The 22,223-nt window shown below is 37.6% G+C and overlaps 1 protein-coding gene across 7 annotated transcripts in view; it reads right to left on the bottom strand.

The window, feature by feature from the left end:
- LOC132256273 (solute carrier family 12 member 4) overlaps window positions 1-20,453 on the bottom strand; it is a 63,331-nt gene extending 42,878 nt beyond the window's left edge. The window contains exons 1-4 of one of the 7 annotated variants that reach the window (XM_059752594.1): window positions 20,299-20,453; window positions 15,259-15,812; window positions 13,866-13,905; window positions 13,659-13,812 (exon numbers count right to left, since the gene is read on the bottom strand). In XM_059752594.1, the coding sequence (XP_059608577.1) occupies window positions 13,659-13,761 (103 nt within the window). In that variant the 5' untranslated portion in view covers window positions 13,762-13,812; window positions 13,866-13,905; window positions 15,259-15,812; window positions 20,299-20,453. Of the gene's footprint in view, window positions 1-610; window positions 716-13,658; window positions 13,906-15,028; window positions 15,813-20,298 lie in introns of those variants that run through there. The other 6 variants (XM_059752595.1, XM_059752596.1, XM_059752592.1 and 3 more) reach the window with 6 other exon arrangements.
- Between the last annotated feature and the right edge of the window lie 1,770 nt (window positions 20,454-22,223).

Below are 22,223 nucleotides of genomic sequence, written 5' to 3'. Positions count from 1 at the left end.
GCGTTATCCTATCATACGGAGTATCCTGAAATAATGACCGGAGGCATAAGTCTGTGTGAATGGAATTTTTGAAACTTTCCACCCAAATAGATTATACAACAACTTTGAACACCTCTGAGCGTTTCAAAGTGAAATGAATATGTGATTGTCATATCACGAGACAATTTCTAATGCAATAATATTATTATCGAGAAATCAATGGAATTTCAAGAAACAAAGACGAAAGAGTAACAACTAATACTGAATAGAATATGCGAGTGCAGTTAGAAATTCGATTTCTATTTCACACCAACTGTAGATTTCCCAGATCATGAAATTTCCTAATAACTAAGAACGGAGTTCAGAGGAGAAGCCACACAAAACATTATATCAAATTTACAATTTCAATATCAAGCGATGAATGTAAAAATTTCCTTCGATCTGTGACATTATGTGCGAAACATGCGTTGGCGGATGTTGGCAAATATTTGACGTGGATTAATGGGGAAAAAAATTCCAATCATCGAGTTTGCAAATGCCAGGCATTTGTAATCTTTTATCAATAGAGGCACAAATTGTATTGAGAGCACTGATTATTCGTGGGCGTCGGATAAGGCGTTTTCTTCCATACCTTCTGTATCGTACAAGTCCATTTCCAGTTCCACAAGTGGTCCATTCATGATGCTTCTGGGCTTCAGACCTTTCTTCGATTCAACTTTTCACACTGATTGAATTTTCACTGGGCGTTATTTGGTGGGAAAGGACGAGACATTTAAATCTCACGCGCGTTTCAGCAGGTCAATGCAGAAAAAGCGGCATTGCGCGAGTGAAGATCGAGAAGCCACAGCAGCGATATTACTCCTGTTGTGTCATTATGTGTGTCCGTGAGCTCGTGACAATCGCTTTGGCATAAAGTTACATTGAACGCGTATGTGGGAATCAATTTAGCATCCTCAAGTGCTGTGAATGCACGTGTTGTCGGAAATACCACAGAATTCCCTCAAATTCTTTCACCTCACCGTCACTCAACACTATTTCAATAGATATTCCCTTCTGCACTATATTTTATATCCCTAAACTCATTCTCTCTCACACTTCAGCGACAGAATGAATAGGTTTATTTGCCAGTGAAAGACATTTTCTCTTTTGCCACCCTCCAGACCAATTTCCCATCGACTCCACCAAGCAATATCAAGCAATATTTTCTATTTATATTCACATATCAAATTGGAATTATTTGTGGTTTATTCTGGCTGTGTTGCGTCACACAGACACACACGAGAATGGGGATGATAAGTGCACCCGCTGAGAATCTTCGTCACACTCTCACCAGTGGAAATAGGGATTCAACTTATTGAATTCAGTCCCACACATATCAATGAATCTATAGATTTAAACTCTCAAGATGATTTCAGTACACAAGAACAGATAAATATACACAAGTTTAAATTATTGGAAACTCCGCCCACTCGCAAGCCACGCCCAAATTCTCTGTCGCTACATGGAATTGTTTATGTTTTATTACCGATTCATATCCGAGGTTTTTTTTATATAAATGAATACAATCACATTGTAAATCCACTTCAAATTTTTTTTTTAATAAATTATACAATATGGAAAATAACATTGAAGTTAATTACGGAAAAATTATTACTTCCGGCTTCAGCAAAATTGCTCTTATTGATTTTTCATGGACTGAATGGAGCGGGAATAAAATATGCAGATTGTGTTGAATCTCATCAGACCCGCAATTATACACTCAGGAAATTGAACTTTCAGACCATAAAGGATGTGACAATAAAAATTTATTCCCTTCAGCGCAATCTCGCTGCTGAAAAGTCCCTCTCCAATCCAATTATGCGTCCCACTGGTGGGGTCAATTGTTCATGTCCGTATGACCAAGGAACAGGCGAGAGGGAGATGCGAAAGGTCAAGGCATTGAGTGGCACGTTTTATGCTTCGTCTGAGCACATGGTCTTCGCTCCACTTCCGATGCGCCCCAGTCCGGATGGACATGGCAATAAAAAATGAGGGCTATCAGGCGATTCGACAGGCGAGGAAAAAGGCAGACGTGTGCAGAATAGAGGTGTGTTCTTGTTTTTCAATTAACTCCCTTCGATTTCTGGCAATCTCCCCAAAAAGGCACAGATATTCCACTCTGCTCTCTCACTAAGCTTTTTTACTATCCAGGAGCCATTAAAAAATTCAAGAGATCTCCTCTCTGTGCAAATTCACTCCTCGCGCTGATCAAATCACAACCCCAAACCCTGTTCGAGGGTGACAAAGAGCTGGCAAAACTATCCCAATATATGATTGAATTACTGCGTCCCACGCACTTCACCGAAAACACTGCCGCGGGTGGTTAAAGTGTGAAAGAGCGCTGTGAATGGTGAAAAATCATCCTTGGGGACAGTGTCAAATTGGATTTATTCGGCGATGTGACAATTTTCACCTATTCACGTGGAAAAATCGCAAGCAACTAACATCGGTGGCACTCTTATCGGCCTGTCGCACATTCTCTAGCCCAATGCCTTCCTCCCTTCTCTAATTTATTTCCTACTTATACGTCACACAGACATTCACCCTTGATTCCCATGCCACCCGCTCACCTTCAACCCCTTTGCGCCCACCCGCGCGCTCTTTTTTTTTTAATAAAATAAGCCCCAACCACGCTGGCTGAGGCACGCACACTCGCCCAAAACATGACGAATGATATTGAAAAGCTTCTCCTCATCACGAAGCTTTTCACCACGCCGCACACCCGGGAAGACTATAAAAGTCAGAGACATTCGCCTCACGCCCAGAAGTCGCAGGTAAATTCACCCTCTCCACATTGCGGAGGTGCGCTTGAATTCTTCGACTTCACCTCTCAACACGGAAAGCACCCAAACTCCACACAAATGTAATCATTTGTGCGGGGTGAAAGCGTGAGGAATTTGCGTACACTCAACCTGCGGAATCGTTTACATTTTTCACCCTCATGTCGGAAAAAAATAAATGAAAAATCTGTCAAGCACTTAAATTTTCATGCACATAAAGCGCCATACGGAAAAAAAGCCGAAGGATGTAGTTTAGCATATATACATATTTTCATTATCACGAAAAGATATTGTTTGTAAACGCCGGGAAAGTTCCGGTTTTCTCTGCATAATAAAAAAAGGAGTGAAGCATTTTGTGGTGGCTACTAAATAAATACAGCTGCACAAAGTTTCAAATACTTTATATGGCACATTGAAAAACTTTTATTAAAGTATCAGATATATGGCTCAAGCGAGGCTCTTTGTTTCAAAACCACAAGTGTTTTTCTTTGAATTCAACTAATGTATAATATCTGGCTGATTGTTGAAACACACAAGGAGGAGATAGTATGCCTTAAATCTGTATATTGAAGTATTTTCTAAAACTGTTTGCACGCAATTTCCACTACATTCATTCTCATTAAGCTGGGTACAAGATTTGAGTCCAGTCTTATAAAATCTACATCTAATTGTGGGATTAAAAGTAGTATTCACGAAACGAATATTTTAAGTTTTCTACTACATGAACTTGCTCACTTGCTTGAACACCACTTCTGACTATATTATCTCCCATTGGAAGCACATAATTAGCAAAGCCACACTGAATAATGAACGTCTTTTGCAGCGATGATGATACAGACAGTGGAGAAATGCATCTAAATTTTGCATGGTTTTCCTCTGATAAAAACTATTTACGCTTGAAAGAGATTAATGTTGTGATTCTTGTGTAATTTCCCAATGGATGAAAAGTGCATATCACATGAGCGACAAGTGAAAAAGTCGAGGTTCTTTTTGCTCTGACAATGCAATATTATCTTCATGTTGCAGGATAATTTCGCGGTAAGCGCTGCAGAGGACAAATGTACACATTTTCAACTCTGACAGATGAGAAAACTTTCCACGCGCACAGAGGCGTAGAAGAGTACACAAATTTGTCCTGTTTGTCACGTGAGGTCATGGATGAAATTTGCGTTTTCCGCTCTCGCCTTGGCGGAAAACTCATGAGACATGTAATATAAGGGTATTGATTGATTCGCAGGGCTTTGAAGTTTTGCTGGGATTATTTGCTGATGGGAATCTTATACTGCTGCAAGACATGCGATTTCCTGATAAGCATCAGCATCTCAAATTCAATGAAACCCGTCATTTCAGATCACTCTCGTGGCGCATATCATGGCAAACAAGAAATCGATAGTCTAATGAACGTTCTTTGCCTTTGGCCACGAAAATTTCACACCCTCGCGCGCGCGGGGTTGAAGGTGAATTTTCCACTTTACATGGAAATTCAGGGAGAAAAGTTGCTTAATAGAGAATTTGTGTATAAATACCTTCGTGTCTGCCACTGATTTTACGTAAGCTTATTAATGAGAAGCTTTAAATATAGCATTCTTGAGCTTTGAACTTTGACTGGTAATGCTCAATGCCGAGTGAAACATTGCGGAGAGAAAAATGCAAATGTTTTCATCCTTCATCGTCTTAAGTCTGCTATAAGTATTTTATTATGTATCTTCTTTCTCAGAAACACATAAATCGTCTTTGAAGAGAATTGAAATTATCTTTTTGTTCTTCTTGTTTTCAAGAATAAACTCATTGAGTTTCTACCTGAGATACAGTCAAATTGCATTTTCTCTCGAGATGCTTCAACTTTTTTTTCCCTTCAACAAACTGAAAAATTCAATTTGTTGTCCCACTTTTGGGCATATAAAGGCACACTTTGCAACACACAATGCTCATGGCGTCGAGAGAATGCTTCTACAGCAGCATCCAGAGAAAATCGATAGCCCAATAATTGCGTGAGAAAATACTTCAAGAGGCATAGGTTAAAAATTTTCGCTATTATGTTGGCATTATGAAGATGGATATAGTGAAAATACAACGCCTCCATAATAGCTTTGAGCCTTGCGTGGCACACAAATATGGTAATTTCGTTTGATTTTCACAAATCAACGAACAAACACTGGAAGAATATGCCCGGAAATAGGTTTGCGCTACTTCAGTACACTCCAAAAATGGTGTGTGATTTCGTGTGCTTGTGAAGGATGGAAATTGGAAAGGAAGAGAAATGTGTGTATACTTTTTTACGATAAATATTCCCACGATTTCCATAAGAATTCCTCACACACGCACCAAATATAACATTCCTTCACATTATCCTTATCATATTTTCATGCGAAATGCTGGCATTATTGCAGGTTTTCCGTGGATTTTCTCATGTTAAAGTGACATGTGGTGTGTATTTCTAGGACTTAAGCATTACATACAAGAATATATTATGGAACAGATTCTGGGACATTCGCTATATTTGCCATACTATTAAACCTTTGGCAATCTATAATACATATACATAGAGTGAAAGCTTTCACAGAACCGCTTAAGAGCATGGCAAAATAGTCATTCATCATGCATAAATTACAGTGATTTGGCTCTTTTTGAATTGACGAACAGATTTAATCTTTATGTGAAGAATTAAATCTTCCATTCTCACTTCAATTTCAATACACTTTCTCACTTCACCAGTGCGGAAATCATTTCCCTTTCGTGCTGCGCGAATCGGGGAAAAAAGTGGGCCGAAATGTAAATTTTATGGTCATCCTTTCCATCCATCTCTGTGTAGTGTGAAAATCCCTAATATCGTCTTTTAGCACCCCCCAAAGAATAATTTGCATTCTGCTGACTTTGTACATTTTTTTCCGCCATCCAATTGGCTTCAACTTTTTGACCCATTATCCATATTCTACAATTTGTTTCCTGCAATAAATTCTGCTTCCTTTGCACTTGTTTGCGCGCTCTTTCGAAAGCTCGTTGAAATTGAAGTGCTCGAGAGACCTTTTGAAAATTTCACTCAAGAGCTCCGCACTGTTTTCCACCATTAAATTTCTTCTCGTATGAATTTTCCCGAGAAAGTCTCAAGAGTTGGAATGCATTAAAATTGTGTAAACCTTCCCAAACAGACAGAGTGGTAATCTAAAAAGACTTGCTAAAATTATCTTCTTGCGAGGTTAAATTGTGAGAAGAAATGTGTTCAAATGAATTACTTTAAACCACGCCCACTTTGATGTTCCGCCCAACTGTCATACAGAATCACAACACACATACCCATTTTTGCGTACTTGCCATTGATAGAAGTCTGAATAGTGGATTCATATTTCTTTGTAGGAAGCTTACCTGGAAAGAAAACAAGGACAGAGTTATAACAATAGCATTTGTAGCCTTTGTTTGGAATAAAATCAATATCTCTAGAATTATGGGCGCAAGAACATCTCCACTGTGCTGAGAGAGACACTGCAATATGCAATACGATGCACGAACATATCGAGCTGCTAATGCCGACTGATTAGTTGATGAGAGGATAACTAGGCATAACGGATGGAATATAATCAACCGAAGCCCCCAAAATCTGTGTACTGAGCTTCCGCTTCCATATGACAATTTAGCGCGCACAAACGTGATATTTTATGCAAATTTCGGGGAAAAGTATAGACATGTGTTGATGCATAAATTTGCATATAGCGATGCCATGCCAAAATCAAAAAAAGGGATTCTCCTTCAAAGTCAATTAACACCATTCGACACGTTCTTGACTGCATATCCTGGCATGAGCATAAAAATCAATAAATTGAAAAAATATATTGAGAGCAAATATTCCAATTTGCATGTTCGGAAGCATTCCATTAAATTTTAATAGACACCCAATATGCATAATTAATAATTTAAAATAACAACTATTGCTGATTTATTATCAAATTATGCATTGAGTGCAATTTGGGAAATATGATAGATAATTTTGAAATTAATTTTATTAATCAAAACACTAATTGTTTATAGTGAAAATTCAATAAAAAAAATTGATTTTCCTGCCCAATAAAGACAATCCAGGTCAAGTTTGTTATGCAAATCTATGGCAGAATAAACAACGCTTAGCGGCAAATTGAATACCAATGCGCAGATTCATCACAATTTTACTCAGCATCATGCAACTCACAGTGATTTGCATATAAGGAAGATAGAAATAACAAAACTGGATATTAAAAAATACAATTGATTTCCCTACAATATCATCTTTGCGTAAAACACACTTTTACGTGTAATGCTTGAATGGCGAATAAAGCGCAGGTTTGACGTGGCAAACATCAAAAGCTGAGTTGCGTGGTGGAATTCTAAATTGCATGAAACAAGGAAGACCAATATTGCAATTGCAATTTCCACCTCCGCCCCAATTCACGTCACGGTATAATTTAATATTCTTCGTCCTTTCGACTATTTATCAATCCCCATCCGAATAGACAAAGCGCTCGAGGCTAGAGCTCCAACTGAGTGATAAAAATGGAATTGTTCTGTACTTGTAATGCGAATCTCTCAAACTCTCTTTATAGAGATAAATTGAGCTATTAATTATGATTAAATTTCTCTTGGGATTCTTTTCGTAATAAAATCAATTGAAATATTCCATCCAATTTTAGTCCATAATAATTATTCACATAAATTTGCAAAAATTTTTGATCATATATTAAAGTACAAAATTTTATCATATATATGTTCAAAAAATTGGAATTTTTCTCTCCCAACTGGGTGGAGCTTTTGAACTTGTGGTTTTGCCCGTATAAAATTCATGACTTTAAGTACACAAAAAAGACTGCATCAATTTATCAACTACATTCCGTTGAGTGGAAATCCTTTGAAAAGTATATATGTATTCACATGAAAACCCTTCACATATGTTCTCACATGAGAGTGAAAAATCAATGAGAATGTGAGAAACAGGAGTGAAAAGCTCAAGATTGAACAATGAAGGCCTACAAGAGCTTTGGCAAATTTTCAAATAAACATTCCCGAGCAGAGGTATCATCTTGCTCTCATTTGGGGTGGTCTTATGTTTTTGCCAAAAATGTTTATTCGCCCGACGTGCATGGGAAATTCAAGTTGAAAAGTTACTGAATCCCGATGGCAAGATAGGGGAGCGGCCCTGCGAGGGGTGGTGAGGAAATGTGGGTAATAAAATACGATATAGAGTTGGTGATGCGCTCGTATTTCCCCCCAAAACATTAAAACTTCATCAAACCGCCTGAAGAGCTCAGAATGCCGTCTCTCAAATCACCTGAGATATATAATATATATATATATATATAATGTGGAATTTTGCATTTTGCAAGTCCCGAGGCATGCTCTTGGGCATCATCGTAGAACGCGGAAATGGGTGGAGCTGTGACATAAATAATTCGCCATGAACAAAGAGAGCGCGCGGAAAATCATATTGAGAGTGTGCAATAAATCTCACAAAGGACTGGACTGAACTCTTCATCAATTCATCTGACTCTCGAATTCCTTTTGCTCATAAATTGTCATATAAATTAGCCGCACATATTTCAATGACCGCTTGGGTATCATTAGAAGCAACTCTAAATGCTGGGCCACATATTAATTATTACCAATTGAATGGATAATTAACAAAAGGCAGACCGCTAATTAATCTCGCCCCTCGTCCAGATTCAGCTGGGACTAAACTAGTTACATCTACTCTATTCCCCCTTCGGAGAGATCGATTTGCCAAAGTTGTCTTCGGCGGATTCTCATGCAACATTTGGGGACCATTCTCAAAACTGTCAATTTCACTAATGAACCACACGCGACGAATTTGCCTTCTTCGGACACGAGGCAATTAATTCCTTAATGGATTTCTATTCATTGGCCAGAAGAAGAAAATACATATATGGACTCGATATGAGATACAAACACTCCATTCGTCTGCAAATGCTTCTCTTCATCATGGGATGAGATAAGAAAACAATTCTTTCAGAAAAATACATTTTTTCATTGATTATCCGTAAGGATTTTATCACGAAACTATTCGCAAATCTGTTATTTATTCTGTCACCACTTAAGATTGTTTCAATCTAAAAAAAAAATATATATTAAAAAAGTCTCAAGGATCTTTGGTTAAACAATTGCAGAATAGAAATTGAATTTCAGTTAAAAATTCCGTAAGAAATAAAAGTCTTTTTTTCTTCTTTGCTTTTGGAAAGATAAAAACTTTCAATTTAAAGTGAGAAGCTTTCCAAGGCAGATTGAAGCAAAGAGATAGGAAATATGTCTTAAGTGAAATCATATTAAAATGTCATAGAACAATCTGGGAATTAACTTTTCAAATTATTCACCATGCTAATTTGCTAAAACACCCAGAGATTATGTCTTAAGATAATGGATGAAGAGTGCTCAAGTTGAAAATTTCATGCAATTGTTACTCGTCTAACGAGAAATTGCGATATTTTTAGTCAAGTTCTTTGCAAGTCGATATGAATCTCTCCTAAAACCAATGCAACTTTCGGCAAACTTTGGCTCTTCATGTTCATTCATTTCAACAATTGCAGCTCAAGTATGAAATTACATTTTCCACTGTGAGAAAGACTGCATGCAAGGGAATAGAATTAATTGTTCAGAGCAGATATTCAGAGAGCTTTTTCCAAATATGGAAAGTCAATACTTTCATTCTGTTCTCGCAATCAGAAAAATGTTAAATTTTTCATTAGACGTTCGCACATCTTGATTTTGGAACTCAACATCTTGAGATTAAACTCTTCTTTCAAAGGTATTTGTACAATATTCAATCACACCACTTATCGTGAAATTGCTCGCGAGATAATCGACATGGAAACCAAGAAGTCGTCTCGTGTGTTTGTCTGAGAAAACCCAATTTGTGGGAAAAGCATTTTTACGACCTATTTGTATCAATGGATTGCTTGAATGTTATCAAGAAAGTCCTCTAATTTCATTTTTGCGCTCTATCGCACACAATTGTCTCCAACGGACTGAGAAAAAAACCTAAGAAAACACACGTAGATAGTCTTTCGTCAATTTGTCATTTGGCTAACACACGCATTTGGTGCGAATTCTGGTTGTGGCCAGTTCGTTTAGGATTAATTGCCCTTGTTTGGGCATTCACACCATTTATCAAAAGCAGAAAAGAGGTGCGAATCACGTTTCTTTGCGTGCCACCCCAAAAAAATAACACACTCACACATGTGATGAAATTGTGTCATAACTTAGCGATATGATATACAACTCAATTTAGTCCAAAAAAAAAAAAAATCAAAGGCAAAACAGCAAAATTCCACTTTTCCCGTCAACGCCGAATTTTTAGCACTTCTTGCACTACTCTGACTCAGCAAGGGCATGTCAGTGAAAAGTTTCTACATTCACAGTGTTCTTTCAATTATATTTTTTGGCAAATTTCCCCACTTTACATCAGCCACACACTAATTTAATTGATATCAAGCACACTCTGTCATGGCACGCAATGAAGTTTGAACAACTTAATCGGGAGAATGACAAAAAATTTCGACATGAAAATCATGCAATTGGGAATGAAGGTGATTTTTTGGTAAGAAGGTTAGAATCAAGGGGGACATAATAGGGTCAGAAGTGTTGCACAGCTTAGCAGAAGTATTAATATTACTGAATTTCTATTGATTATTATAATCTAGAAATCTATTCCTTTTATAATAGTTGTTTGTTCATGTAATAAAGGATTTTTCGTGCGAGTTGTGGAAGTAATATATAAATCTTAGCCATTATTATCTCAACTAACTTCTTCATCATCTCAACTTATGTAAAACTTTCAAAATAAATTTCCGCTGAAAATTCCTTCCTTGAAATTTCATAATATTGCACAAAACAAATATGTTTCAAATTTAATAAAAAGGGTTTCGTGATCTTACTTTACTCGATGCTTCACATCCATGAGGATATGAATTGTGTGGCTTTCGCCACCGCCTAAAGTGCTGTTTCGTGTGCATAAAGTTAGGGCTCCTAAATGGTGTCAAAGTCTACCTAATATAATCAGTGTCAAATGGATACTGTACACGAAAATAATATATAGATTATGGTCGGGAAAATATGACACCATAATTTTGCAGTCGATGGTAATTGTTTGTTGAGGAAACAATTATCCCATTAAAGCAATTTCATATAGAATTTCCTACATCGCGCTGGAAAACGAAAACGTGGAATTTTGCATCAACAGTAAATAACTTGCCGCAGGAATCTCGATGATAATATGAAATTACTCCTTTGCTGAGAAACCTTAATTGTAGAGTCAACATGGACGGAGTAATTAAACAAGTGTATTAAATTTTATCGAGTTCCCTCATATATATATTTCAGGAAAATCTCCAATCAATCAATAGAGTCTCAAGTGGAAATTAAACAGCAACTTTGACATATCTTATTATGTCAATATTTATCTGGATTTACATTTATATCATTTCGTTTTTATCTCATGACTGACTTTTAGCACATTTGGTCATGAGACAAAATGACTGTCATATGAACAGCACGTGAGATTTATTTAACAAGATAATTCTCCTAATAGCCTGTTTCTCATATCATCATTTTACTGGTTAAATTATTAAATTTTGGGTTACAACCTTGGTTACAACTTGTTTTGCTTTGTATGTGTAAAAGCAAAACTGACAAGCAGCGGTGCTAATGATGATTATTGTTATTTGTACTAAAACACAATTAATTTATCTCTCGCACTCTCTTTATGTTCTTCGCCATCGCGAAATGGCATCACTTTACGATGTCATTTTCTCCTTAAGATTTAAGATAAGATTCACGTTTTTAGCAAATGTCTCTCTCTCTCTCTCTGCAATTTTACCCCATTTAATTGCCTATTTAATTGCTAGTTGAATGCCATAGAAATCACACAGCAAAATGACCTTTTATTGGTCCAGATGCGTTGCAAAGCGGAACAATATAATGTCGAATAGTGACCGCATGAGAGCTTTGACGTTCTAATTACATTCATCGTTCGCTATTCGGCAAACTTGTGCCCTTTTGTGTCATAGTGAATCCTTTGTAAAGCATATTCCATTCTGGAAATGAGATTAGCAAAATGGAGTCTCCCTTTTAGTCATACCAACGAAGACGATGTCTCTTTAGAGTAACTCAATTATGCTCCCTCTTGTTGAATGGCAGACATGAAAGTTATTCCATGTATTGTCATCCGAACCTTAAACTCTCTCACGTTTCCCAAGCAATTCTCATACTTTTCCGTACATTTTCACCACATCGGAGCTTTGAAATGTTGATATGCTTTTTAGATGTTGTTGCAATTCTAATTTCAATGAGTTATAGTTTCACTTTTCACTGCTAAAGTTTCGGTAAAATCACAAACACTTCTATGGGAAATTCTTAAGGAAAAGCTACGAGAAATCTAATGAAATTAGACCTTCACCTCTCATATCATTTTGTACACGAAACTTAATGACTATTCCATAAAGATCGTATTTAAATAACATTCATGGAGTGTTTTATACGAAAATGAGACATTGATACACTTTGTGAGCTCCTCAAACATTCGAGTAATAAAGCAATTTTATTTATGAATAAAATATCATTTCAAAGACTGTTTCTGAATATTTCAATAGGAAAATGCGAAAGTTTCAGGTATTGTTTAACAGAATTAACACAATAATTAGAGCAAATGTATGTTTGGAAAATTCAATTTTAAGTAAAGTAACAATATTCTAAACATTAAAACAACGTTAAATAACATAACAATTCAAATTAAGACGATTTGCTGTATTCACAGTGAAATACTCTTATAAATCAAGACCCCACACTCCCCTAATCTGCGCTTTATCCAGTGAAATAACATCTTAATCTTGTCAGCTTGGAGTTCTAGTATATTCACAAGTGCGGAAAACAAGGAAATGCAGAACTATAAACACACCGTATATAATTCTATCCATGTTGTGGCTTTTCCAAAGTGAAAATCTTAGACGAATTTGGCCAATTGCCAGAACTTTTGCTCTCCCCGGCAAAGCAAATGTGTTCTCAGCAGGAATTACAGATGGATTTGTCCAACCTATCATTGACCTATTTATTTGCATTTTGATACAATTTATACTCACTTTCTTCCCCATTTCTATATATTTACTCAAATCAGAAAAAATAGGTCAGGAAAGCTCAGTCTTTGGCAACGATTTCAGCTGATAATTTACACTTCAGGGTCAAGTTAATAATTCTGCATGAATGGAGTTATTCATTATTTGCTAAGTACAGAGGAAGAGACATAAAGCCAATACATGGTGAATGGCAAATAATTACGTCTCAACAGCACTTGGGTGCATTTTTACGCGCAGGGATTAATAATTCAGGAAATAAAAGCAAATTGAAGTAAGTGTGAGGAATTGCATAATTTCTCGAGAGCTCTGATAATGTCAAGAGTCATTGCAAAATCTGCACACATTCTGAGTGGCTATCAATTAAGAACCAGGAACTGTGATATTATGTAATTGAAATATTATGAAATTTTCACCAGAAATTCATCGCCTTTACCAGCAACTTTGTTCAATCATGATGTAGTGTTAATTATTACAAATTGGACAATATTAAAACTGATGTAAAAATGAAAAATTCATTGCCTCTTCAGAGCAAATGAATTCATCATCACATATTTACAAGTGACTAAAATACAGCTGAAGTGAAGCAATTCAGTCTTTCAATTTTGATGCTCAAGAATTTTCTACGCAGGAAAATGTTTTATTAATAGACTCAAAAAGCTGACGATGAAAAATTCTTCTTGGCCACTTTCTCATTATTATTATTATTTATTAACAAGGAGAAAAAAAGGGAATGATGAGGATCTTTTTGGAAACTAACCTGGAGTTCTTTCGTGGAGAAGTCGTCCTGTGGCCGCCTCTTCGTCCCGCTCCAACTTCGGCTGGACTCCTTCTGCCTTTGTTACTTTAAACCTGTCCGGCATTTTCCCGCTTTCCCAGCGCCAAGTCGGCTACTTTGGCAAATTGGACAATCACTGATTAAATATGTATAACTTTTGTCTCTCAGAATATTCTCCTAAAAGTTCACCTTTTGCACCCCTCAGCGAGACCTGATGGAATACAGACAGCTAGAAAATTGCTTTAAAATTTAATCCTTTTTGTCAAACCCATAAACCTCTTCTCTGTGCTCTGGCTCATTGGCGTTGCAAACAAAAAAAGGGCGCTAAAGTGCCGACCGTACCTTTTCCCAATGCGCGCGTGTTACTATTAAAAATTTAATCAAATTAGTACCAGTTGGAAAATGAATTGTCAACAGACGACAATAACAATAATACTCTTGTGTCCATAGACACTATAAATAAACCACTTTTCCCGTATACACATATTATCATGGAAAAAAAATATCGATGTTGGAAAATATATTAAACAGCAAACGGTTGTATTGTTTGCAACTGAGTGACGCTGACTCTTCGGGCAGCCTCACCATCTAATTGATTGAATTGTATTTAAGTAATACATAGCATACATAATAATAAAGTTCTGTCTCTCTCTCTCTCTCTCTCTTTCACTCTCTGGACACTTAATTGATCCACACGCAAACGCGTCACAGACTTATTTAATTGAATCTGCCGGATCGTTGTATTTCTCCGCCAGTTTTGTAAATGAAAAGCACATTTTCAGAGCACACTGGCGGTCAGAGAAGTAGTAACAAATCATTCATTTATGTAGAGGTGGAGCTTTCATGTGGGTGGAGCTTAAGGTATTATCAATGAATTTAACAATACTCTCCTCATTTCGCAGTTAACTGTCTTTTCACGAGTTGTATTCAACATTGTAAAATAAACGTACAAGCATATTTTCAGGTTAGGATTAATTTTTTTTCTGGTAAATACTATGATTTCTTCCCCAGTACAGCTTTTTAATAGAAAATATAACGAATTTTGTAAAATATTACATAATATTATCTTGAAATTTGAAGAATTTAAGTATAAGATTCATGTTCTCGTATCTTGCATTCTTCGGCCATAGAAATTCTGCGTTCCATGAAACTTGTTGCATGTGTCACCGCGTCTTTCCCAGGGACTTTTCTTCGAAAAGTACAATTGCCATGTGTAAAAAAGAATATTATTATTATTATTGAAGTAAAGAGGTATTTTGAAATGTCAAGAGACAGAAAAAGAACTTTTAATTTGCATTTCAGGCATGTTACACTTCTTCTGGCCGCCAGTGTACAATGAACGTCATACGTACAACGATGGCACATTTAGTAGCACCCAAAACGAGTGGTCTTTCCCACTGAATCCACTTGATGGATTATTAAAGTTCCGAAACACTGTCGCTAAACTATTTCCACAAAAAAAAGGATCTTCTCCTCAACACACGTTCTTTCCCACCCACAAAAAAGGCGCAGAAAAACACACCCAAATATGCAATCTCGCACTTCTCACATAAGAGACGCGTCTGAGCTGAAAATTCCTCACCCTCTCTTTGGCATGTGTGCACAGAAATGTTCCTTTTGCACTTGTGCAATGTCAGTTGACTTCTTAAATATAGAATCCCACCCACTTTGGAGCACTCGCAACGCAGAGACCTTGAAATGTATTAAAGTGGGAGACACATTAAATAAAGTTGCAATCGATATTTTGATGGTTGAAAGCGAAGAAGTTTTAAACATCGATTGTGAACGGCAGGAAGTGTATATACACTGAATTGCCACGTTCTCTCTTCCCAGGATGTTCTCGCGCACATTCACCGGAACAGCGCAGAAACTATGCAAATGGCTGTTTTTCTTCTATTTCTTTTTTCTGATTCACAACAAAACTATTCTCCTCAAGAAGCACTGGTAAGCGCAATTTCACACCGCAACAATCGCACTCCTAACGTGAGGACAAAAGCGTCCGACCGGCCGAGAAACTGCCAATGAAGTGTGCGTCGGTGGCCAGTTTGAGAAATTCGTTTTTGCCGCAGACGACGAACATCCAGAGTCAACATACACTCGGACACACGATAAGATACAAACACTGTGTGTCGCAGCCTGCAAGATAGAGTGGGAAAAATACTCTCTTAACCGTCATATCGCAAATTGATTTTCACACTCATGATTGGATAGCACACCCAAATCATAGTTGGACAGATTAACTTATCGTTCTGCACATGAAATATTGACAAGGCGCGGGCGGGTGAAGCCGATAAAAGTGTGTTAAAAGTGTGGCAGAGTGCTCGCCACTGCATTTTTACAGTAATGTGCTCAAAATCAAACTATAAACAAGCAGCAGAGGATTGAATTTGCGTGCGCTTTATCACATTTCAAGACAATACCTTACACAGTGGGCAGAGCTTTTTGAAAGGCGGTGATTCACAATATCAAAAGAATGATTTTGCCTTTAATACATACAATCAAGCATTGAATTGCTGAAAAAAACGCATTAGAAGCGAATCAATTGAAGATATTACACTCTTAAAGAGGCGGAGCATTTGAGTAGGCGGGGCTTCAAACGGTTACAAAGACCTAATTTCGGATTTGACAAATCAATGCCTCTTCTGGAGGCCTAACTCTCGTCTGCACAATAAACTGTCACTTGGGAAGAATAAGGTTTACTGCTGACGTCAGTGCAATAAAAGAGCAGTAAAAGTCACGAGTATTTATCAAGTATACACATTTTATATGTGGCATTTAACACCGATTGCAACATTCGCTTCCACATACATAATTGTCCTCTGAATAATGGGATTGTTTTCCAGAAAAACAAGCAATAAAAACACATCGTTTAGGGACACACAAAAGGGTTAAACTTGAGAGTGGCGTGAAGGTCACGAGACACGCGTTATCACACACAAAAACATCATACTGAAAAGTCAAGACATTAATCAATGAATGGCAATAACGCCCCTCGTCGTGGCGCACCTTCGCGAGCATTTAAGGAAAGGCAGTGGGGAAATTCTAAGTGGAGGCTCTTCGACGTGACTCTGTGGGTGAAAAAATACTCACTAAAGCGTAGAAGAATTGCAAGATTATCCTTGAAATGAACTCACGTTGAAGCACTCATTCCAATACTTTCGCAATTAATCAGAAAATGTTTCGTGAGCATAAAATCGAGGGTGGAAAAGAGGCAGAAAAGCACAGAATGTTATTATCTTATCACAGACACTATTGTACACAATTTTATATTGATAAGATAGCAGAGCACTTTGATGAATATTGTGTCCTATTTTTGACACCTTCAGCACCAGGTTGGGAAAGTGCAGGAATGCCCAAAAAGGTTGCTTATATGTAAATTTATAGTCAACAAAAATATAGTCACATTGAAGCAGGTGAAATTTCCTGGAACATCGCAATGTTCAATATTGATTTGGCAATTATCTCGCCGAATTAGCAAGTGACTGCCGATGACAAAAGCACTCATGGCACTTATTGACAGACAAAATTCAATTCTAACACATTATTTGTCTATAATTTTTCCCAATAAAGTCACTTCAGTGCAAAAAAAAGACCAACAGCGTTTTTTTTTCGTCTATTTCAGGCGAATTCACTGGAAGAACAAACAAAAGTAAGGAAATTCCAGAAATAACAGAAGATTCCTCTTCTCCCATGATAGAGATCTAAGAAGATATGTTGAGAATTTATGACCTGCGGAAAGTCATATTGCGATATGAATTTCGCTTGACACACACACACCATATGAAAATGGACTGGGAAAAATGTCAATATTCAGTGTACATTTGAAAAATTCACATCCCCAAAAGGAATAGCAAATATAGCATATGGAGATTTCTTTTTTTTTTATTAGTAACATTCTCTGCTTCATTACACTTTTATAGAGGCGCACAAATCAACGAAACTAAATCATTCACACCAACCACACGTGTTGGAAGCAATTGAAATTAATAATGTGACATAATACTTATAAATTCAAACGGCAGAGATTACGCACAGAGCCCTAATTTGCCACCGAATATAATTAATTTACCAGAATTTATTCAACCTGTGGACAATTACTGAAAGTGTCGGCAATCTGCATTATAATTGAATATACACATTTTGAACTGAAACTCAAAGGTTTCAAATGTCAAAGGTTTGTCAATAAATTGAATAATTATTAATTGCCTTATTTTAAATGCTATAAAATTTGAATTGAAATATCATATCGAAAAATTCATCCTATTTTCCATACATTAAATGTAAATTTCTAAACTGATTCCCACTTAAACTAAGGGATGTTAAAGATACATTATACTAGTTTAAAACAGTCTTTAGTATTTACATGAGGCTTTAAATTACGATTTAGCTCGAATTTTCATCACTTTTGTTCAAATAAATTGAAAAAAATAGAATAACTTCTGTTCCAATTCTCAATAATCTCGATGAATGGAAAACTCTCGGAAAATTTCTGAAACTCAATCAAACTATTTATTTGATAATATAAAGAAGATTTTTCCTTCCCTCTGTATACTTCAGATCCAATTATAAACTGTAAAATTCGAGAATAAATACATTTTCAAATGAAACACAATTTTTAAAATAAAATTGCTTTCTCCAATTTCTCCAGGAAAAGCTATCGAGTTCTTCAAAAGCTTCGCTTTGTCAGTTTTCCCAATTATTTTTGCAATATCAGAGGAATTCTATTTGCATCTGTGAAACTTGTGTCACTCACAGCGATGGCAACTGTTGGCTTCTCTATGCGTGCAGACTATAAATGATCGGAGGGGCTGAAAAAGGGGAGTCTGTGGCGTTTTGCATGGTACACACTCACTCGACCTCTGTGCTTTCAGAAGTGCCCATCGCAGTGCAATATTTTGTCTGTCGAGCCACTCAATGCTCAGTGGTGGTTTTGTCACTAAACATTCATATAGAGCCGAGTGACTGACACGATTTAATCTCATAGCTCACACCCGCCGCCCTTTGGCTTGCAGGCAACATGAGGCAGCTTGCCTACACGATATAGACTCAATAATTCAGTGTGAATTGGTTACAGGGCGCGAGCAAACCTTCGTCAATAATTCACAGAATGGATTTGTAATTAAAATTAAATTAACGCGCACAAGAGCTAAGTTGCGGACAAAAGAGTGAGATAATGAACTATTCTGCTGATGCTATGGAAACATAAAGTATTTCATATTCACTATTTGGCAGAGTTGATCGACAACTCATTTTCACTGTTGTGCATGAGAAAAAGAGTTAAATTTTTCGGGAGAAAATACAAATTTTAAACCTCCATATTCACCTGACGTGATAAATGCCGTCAGAATGTCCATAAAATGCCACTGAGCGCCATGTGAAATCGGCGCTCAGTGGGGAATAATTCAGTTCGGCGACTTGAGGAAGCGCTTCAGGACATTGTCAAATGCACTCCATCGTCAATTTGCCTATGACTGATGTCCTGACACTCTTCGCCCAAAATATTTATGTGGGAATCGTGGAGTGAAAATGCCAACATTTTCAACGAAAATCCCTCAACTGTGATTCATGCATGAATAATCGACTTTGGCAGTCAATTGCAAAGCACGCCTCTTTGATGCACACAATCTGCCGTCTTTTGCCATTCACACGACTGAATCGCTAAACTGGCTTGAATATCTACTGGATTCTTAGGTGTTTGCAAATAGAAATGGATCAAAACATATTTCCTTTTGCTCTAACCAAATATATGTAGTAGAAACCAATATTCTTCTGATTCTTGCCAATAAAAATGTGTATATGGTGAATTTTTCTATAAATTTCATTTCAAAACTCAATTGCGATGAACCGCAATTGCAATTTGGTAGCCAATATGAAACGTGACAAATTTTTCTATTTATATACTATGGAGGAAAAATTAAGTCATGGCGAAAATTCATTTTACAATTATTCTGAACACTTTTGTGTGAAAAGCATATAAAAAATGTAAGAAATTGTTTTGATATAGAACTAGAATTAAAAAAAAAACCTTTTTCTTCTATTGTGCGAATCTGAGATAATCTCAGTTTAATATTTTATTTATGCTGAACGCGTTAATAGAACATTTATCTTTATGTGACGCACGCGTCTTTTTTTTATAGATTCCATGACTCACGACAATAACGCCAGCGAGACACCTTCTAAATCTGAACTTAAGTGACTTAAAACATTTCACGCTTGAGCTGAAGCGGTTTTTTTTTGGGGCGGCAAAAGCGCCCAAATTTAATTGCCGTGAATTTTCACTGGATTTCAAGCGGCGTGGATTTGACGATTGATAAGCGCTAAAAATCTCTCTTTGCACCGATTTACACAGTTGCTCGAATTGAGCCTTGACGATCGAAATGCCAGCGTGTGTCGACACTTTTGGGGCGTCTCGATCAGCTGTTTTCCCAATCGATATCGATTTCTGCAGTGCCTCGGAAAAAAGGCCGGCGCGCGAGTGCAATTGTGTGCGTGCGTGTTCTTGGAGATTCTGAGAAAAGAAGTGAGCGACATAGAGTGGAAAATCGATGGAGAGTGGCAGGAAAGCGGCGGAAAATAGCCCACAAAGTCACATTCAATCAATACGGCCGTCTCTGGCGCTTACCTTCGTGTGATAAAGGCGAGATTGGAATCCTTCAGAAGGACTCATCAGACGGCGAGACTCGCCAAGGATGTGCCGTTCGATTGCACTGAATATTCACGCTGTCTTCGCGCTTGGCGCACTTTTCGCGGTATTTGCACGAAATCACTGGCATCCGAGGAACACGTTGCCAATATTCCCCAACGGGTTTTCACGTAATTCCCATCGGAAAATCACCAATTATTTCAACACATTTTATACCACTCTCAGTGTTTTTGTTGACACACTCTCAAGTCGACGTCTAATAAACAAACGACACTTCAGTGGCCGATCACAGGTGGCGCATTGTCGCAACCCGGCGGATCGACTCCCCGGTGGCGAGCCCCGGTGGCGGGCGTCCGTCGTCAGTCGGCCCGATTGTCTGCTGACGGTCAGAGTGGTCAACCGACTGTATGTAAACAGTCGGCCCATTTGTCACCTGACCAAAACGGACATTTGCCACAGACATTTACATTGGAGTGTGACCGAAAGTCGGGAGACATTCGGGCATGTGTCGGATGTGCCAAAAATGGCGCCTTTGCGTATTTTTTTTTCATGGCGAATTAAATTAATTATTTTGAAGAAATTAATTAACTCCCAGTAATTATATTTATTACATGCGCGTTTTTTATGATCAAAAATATGCCGGCATGGGCGCACGATAAAGAATTTAATTACGGCTCGGAAAAGTATTGTCCCGACCTGAAAAGAGTTAAATTGAGCGATTTCCGCGATTTTCTTTGCATTTGGAAAAATTCTCATTTTGGCCGAAAATTCTGACGTCGCCATGTTGCCAACATCTGCTAACTTCAGACCGGTGCCACCCGACAAACAACCGACAGTCGCTTGTTTGTCTCAACGGACGACAGTCTCGTGACTGTAGAACGACGTTGTCTGTCATCAAGACGACCGCTCGCCACCGGGGCGGTCGTCTTGATGACAGACAACGTCGTTCTACAGTCACGAGACTGTCGTCCGTTGAGACAAACAAGCGACTGTCGGTTGTTTGTCGGGTGGCACCGGTCTGAAGTTAGCAGATGTTGGCAACATGGCGACGTCAGAATTTTCGGCCAAAATGAGAATTTTTCCAAATGCAAAGAAAATCGCGGAAATCGCTCAATTTAACTCTTTTCAGGTCGGGACAATACTTTTCCGAGCCGTAATTAAATTCTTTATCGTGCGCCCATGCCGGCATATTTTTGATCATAAAAAACGCGCATGTAATAAATATAATTACTGGGAGTTAATTAATTTCTTCAAAATAATTAATTTAATTCGCCATGAAAAAAAAAATACGCAAAGGCGCCATTTTTGGCACATCCGACACATGCCCGAATGTCTCCCGACTTTCGGTCACACTCCAATGTAAATGTCTGTGGCAAATGTCCGTTTTGGTCAGGTGACAAATGGGCCGACTGTTTACATACAGTCGGTTGACCACCCTGACCGTCAGCAGACAATCGGGCCGACTGACGACGGACGCCCGCCACCGGGTCTCACGACAGAGAATGAGAGGAACAAATAAATGCTTTTCTGAAAATGGAATAATTATGCAGAATCATACGAAGGGAAGTCATCTGGCCACGCTGGCCGGTTGAAAAGTGCTGTGGATTCTCATCTTTCTTAGATTTCGAATTAAAAATGAACTGATTATCATGATATATTGCAATATTTGCTAAATGTAAATTCTGTGAGATCATTGTTGAGAAGAAATTATTTTTCTTTTACTATCCACTCCGAATTCATGAGGAAAAATCAGTTTCTTTTTCGAACGTTGTTCTAGTCTGTTCAAGCCGCGAAACCATTATCTGATTCTGAAAAAAAAGAATTTCTCTATCCATCTTGATACGAATATCTCCACTAGAGAAACGCCAACCGGGTTGGCAACTCGTCGTGAGCCATCTGGCGGC

Source organism: Phlebotomus argentipes, unplaced genomic scaffold (genome assembly GCF_947086385.1).
Source record: "Phlebotomus argentipes unplaced genomic scaffold, Phlebotomus argentipes genome assembly contig_5, whole genome shotgun sequence".
Classification (NCBI taxonomy): Eukaryota; Metazoa; Arthropoda; class Insecta; order Diptera; family Psychodidae; genus Phlebotomus; species Phlebotomus argentipes.
Note: the sequence above shows the minus strand (reverse complement) of the source record. Positions and strands in the feature narration are given on the sequence as shown.